Genomic DNA, 4,557 nt, shown 5'->3' on the forward strand with positions numbered 1-4,557 from the left:
AAACATGAGTTTATGGTCTCAATCTCTAGTTTCAAGTCTTCAATACAGCATGATGTTCATTGAGTACATTATGGTCCATTTAGAGTCAAACAGACCATAAAGCAGGGGATGCTTTAGGGCGGGGCTACACCGTGATTGACAGGTCTCTACCAGAGACGTATACGGCATCTCTACGTCACTCCTCCTCAGTCCAGATATGGTCACTTCCTGTTCACTGGTTGCAAAACAAACAAGATAGCGACGGACAAAAAACCTTTTAATGATGCTAATAGTTTTCTGTGGTAAAAGAAGACAAACCAACAAGTTTACCAACTCATCCGCTGATTCAGATCGGAGCGGCACGACTTAAAGGTTTGAAAACAACTTTAAAGACTTTCAAACTGTCTCTTTAGAAATCCACCAAACAAACAGTGACGGTCCACTGCAGCACAGGAATGCTGCCATCAGGAAGTGTGTGTTTGTGTGTCCTTTCACTTCTAAAGCCCAGCAGAGTGGAAAACCAGTCCAGACCGATCCACAGTATCCCCGTCCAGACCTTGCAGGGTTCCAGACTGACCCCAAAAAACTGCTTAGCTTAGTAGCTGTGTAGCACAGAATATCAAAAACTGAACCAAAAGTTAACATCATATGTCTGATCAGAATACTTATTCTTCGATCAGGTAGGTTCAAGACTTTATTCTATAGACAAAGTTCTTGTGCAGTTGCTTGTTTTTAGAAAACATTTGGCAACTTTTGCTTTTTTTTTTTTTAAATACATGGGTTCATATTCTTCAACGTAAGGTGTTGGTTTTGTTATCGGTGCAGAAGTTCAGGTATTCTATCGGTGCTAGTATCTAAAAATACGTCCAAAGACCAAAACATTGGCAGCTTCAAACAGCCAGAACGAGTCGGTGTAAATGTTGGGAAGATGATGAGCTTCAGCTCCGTCAAGACCTCCACACAAAAGATTTACTCGTACGATCAAAAACTCCTCCTTTGGCAACGCGAGTCGGGCAAAACACATGAAAAACAGGTGTGATCGAATGTAAATAACGTGAGAAAAATGGCGAGCCGTACCATAGGAAACCAAGGGTTTTGAGGGTGGCACGTCTCGGTGCGATCGGCCCCTTAGACAACATTTCATGGTCTGTTGTGTCATAGTTCTCTAATGAGTCCTGTCTTTCGTCCTCTTTCTCTCAGGAATGGTCCAGAAGTTGGACCAGAAGCTCCCCGTCGCCAACGAGTACCTCCTCCTGTCGGGAGGCGTTCGGGAGGGGGTGGTGGACATGGATCTGGACGAGCTTAGCGTCTACGCCCGCGGCACTGACTACGACATGGACTTCACCCTGCTGGTGCCGGCGCTCAAACTTCACGACCGCAACCAGCCGGTGACCCTGGACATGAGGCACTCGGCCCTAGGCCACTCCTGGCTCAGCCTCCGCCTCTTTGACGAAGCAACCATCAACAAGTGGAAGGACTGCTGCACCATCGTGGACCACATCAGCGGGACCACCAACTACTTCTTCTCTCCGACACTGGTGGCCGACTGGTTCTACCAGTCCATCTCCCTGGTGCTGCTGGAGGTGCAGAAGAAGCCGCAGAGAGGGATGCCGCGGGTGGAGAAGGTGGAGAGGAACGGCACCATCATCTCCGTCATCCTGGGCGTCGGGAGCAGCCGGATGCTCTACGACATCGTTCCCGTTGTGTCCTTCAAAGGCTGGCCGGCGGTCGCCCAGAGCTGGCTGATGGAGAACCACTTCTGGGACGGGAAGATCACGGAGGAGGAGGTGATCAGCGGCTTCTACCTGGTCCCCGCCTCGTCTCACAAGGGCCGCAAGGAGAACGAGTGGCGCCTGTCGTTCGCTCGCAGCGAGGTGCAGCTGAAGAAGTGCATCTCGTCCAGCCTGATGCAGGCGTACCAGGCCTGCAAAGCCATCATCATCAAGCTGCTGTCCCGCCCCAAAGCCATCAGCCCCTACCACCTCCGCAGCATCATGCTGTGGGCCTGCGACCGCCTCCCCGCCAACTACCTGGGCCAGGACGACTTCTCGGCCCACTTCCTTCTGGGCCTGATCGACGACCTGCAGCACTGCCTGGTCAACAAGATGTGCCCCAACTACTTCATCCCCCAGTGCAACATGCTGGAGCACCTGTCGGACGAGACAGCCATGCTGCACGCCCGCAAGCTCTCCTCGGTGCGCTCCGACCCCGCGGAGCACCTGCGCACCACCATCGAGCACGCCAAGGCCGCCAACCGGCTGACGGTGGAACTGCAGTGGCGAGGCAGCACCAGCAACCTGCCGTCGCCGCAGTCCGACTCCGGCGGGGAGAACCAACCGGACGACCGGCTGGCCAAGAAGCTGCAGCAGCTGGTCACGGAGAACCCCGGGAAGTCCATCTCGGTCTTCATCAACCCGGACGACGTCACGCGACCGCACTTCCGCATCGACGACAAGTTCTTCTGAGACTCTCTCCAAGACCTCTTCCTCTTCCTCCTCTTCTTCCTCGGCCTTCCTCCTCCTCACCTGGTGCCACGCCTCCTCTGAAACTTTGTTTTCTAACATGTTTTTTATGTTTCTCTGCCACAGAGTGAAGTGAGGTGATCGTCTAGTTGTAGTCCGCCACAATTTTTTAATTTTTATTTTTCTATTCCCTTGCCCTCGTCCCTCCTCTCTCACTGTGTGCCCTGTGTCTTCTACCTGCTGAATGCCTTTTTAAATAGACCGCTGAATAGCAGCCGTTGTTTTTAAATCTGAAGGACGAGGTGAAAATCCACCTTAAGATGGAAGAAGCTGTTCCAGCGTTCCGGTACTTTTAAATATCAGGGATCCTGGAAATGAGACCAAGATCCACAACTCCTGAAGACCCTCCTGTAGATGTTCCTCCAGCCTGCAGTCAGTAATACTGTCGCTCTGTAGCAGGAAGTCTGTCACAGTGAACTCTCACTAGAAACTCATACTTTATATGTTAATGACACTAAACATGCAAAAAATTACTAAATGACACTAAATTCTAAGAACTCTGCTTAATATCTTCTAATATCTAAAGACTTTGATCTTCCACCAAAACGTTTTTTTTAACGATTTACTACTTAACTAGTAATTAAGAATGCGTATAATGAGATAAGTAACTATGAGGTAGATTCTCATAAATATGATATATTTAAGTCGGTACTATTTCATTTAGAAGCCCATTAGTCTTAAAATCACTCATAATAATACAGTTATTCATTCCAATAATATGACATCATTACCTCATATACTGTCATAATTGATACAAAGTCATAACTACTAAATCTTTCTCGGATACAAACCCGTTACTATTACGAGACTTTCTGAGAATATTTATCGTAATAAATCAATGTTTTGTGCTAATTTCTCTTAAAGTAAATTATGACTTGTGATTATGAGAAGAATACATGAGGACATGAAAAAGTCAGAACCATGAGATAAAAGAAATGGAAACTAGCTAAAGATTTGGATTTTTAGTTTCGTGATTTTAAAAACAAAAACAAACTGTAAAACTCAAATGTCTGCAGCAGCTCGGCGTCGCTCAAGATTTCACTCAAAGCCTCCGAACAGCAACAAGATTGTTGAACAGGACTGTACTGTTTTAAGATTGTATACAAATTCAGGATTTGGGGGATGCCAAATGGCACGGAGGCCTCAGTCCAGGAGTGAAGACGGAGAGTTCTGTCTGAAGGTGGATTTTTGCCCCTCATGAGGAATGTCTTAGTCCCATCGAGGGGACGATGGTACTAACGTCTTAGAAACTAACTGTAAATAGAAGGAAACTGTCTGAACACTGACGAAGATGAAGATGATGATGATGTTTGGACTTTCTTCTCGTCTAATTTTGCACAGAATGTAAAAAAACCCACAAAAAAATCACCACATTTCCTCTCGATGGACGACGTATCGTATCAGTACACCGGTGACACCGCCGAGGAATGATGGTCGTACTGCACAGTTTTAAATGTGTATATTAATATCACCAAGTACACAGTGGTACTGCAGTAGTAGCAGTACTTCAACAGAGTCTCTTCAAACTTCACCCAAAAAGGAGTTTGATATCAGAGATGTTGATCCAGGCAACAATAGTCTCGGAAGAGGTGGACGGTTTGGAAAAATCGGATGTTTCTGCCCCCAAAACAAACGTGTGAATTGGTCCTGATGTTGATCCTCGTTCACACAAACGGTCAGCGCGGGCTTCCTCCCACCGCCCAAAGCCGAGCAGCTGAGGTTGATTGATGACTCTGAATTGGTGTCGATGTGAGCGTGATTGGTTGTCAGCTCTTTGATAGTCTGGATACCTGTCCAGGTTGAACCCTGTCAGCTGGGATCCGGCGACCCTGATCCAGATCAGCGGTTAAAGACGACGGATGGACTTAATACTGCCGAAGGAAGCTCACCGCGCAGCTCCGCAAACGATGACGCTGTTAATGTTTATGTCTCTAGACAGCACTTTCTGTGTAGTGATACGGTCGGCGGGTGTAGTTCAGTAGAAGGAAAATAGTTCCAACATGATGAAGTCTGTGGAGTATCTCGAGAACATCAGGCCACGTTTTCTGGAAACAGA

The 4,557-nt window shown here is 47.6% G+C and overlaps 1 protein-coding gene across 1 annotated transcript; it reads left to right on the forward strand.

The window, feature by feature from the left end:
• Window positions 1-203: 203 nt before the first annotated feature.
• LOC116379134 (protein MB21D2) lies at window positions 204-3,832 on the forward strand. The gene has a single exon (XM_031841062.1). It carries the CDS (start codon window positions 1,182-1,184, stop codon window positions 2,442-2,444), a length of 1,263 nt encoding a protein of 420 aa, XP_031696922.1. The 5' UTR covers window positions 204-1,181; the 3' UTR covers window positions 2,445-3,832.
• Window positions 3,833-4,557: the final 725 nt, after the last annotated feature.

Source organism: Anarrhichthys ocellatus, unplaced genomic scaffold (assembly GCF_004355925.1).
Source record: "Anarrhichthys ocellatus isolate YVR2014 unplaced genomic scaffold, GSC_Weel_1.0 scaffold3765, whole genome shotgun sequence".
Classification (NCBI taxonomy): domain Eukaryota; kingdom Metazoa; phylum Chordata; class Actinopteri; order Perciformes; family Anarhichadidae; genus Anarrhichthys; species Anarrhichthys ocellatus.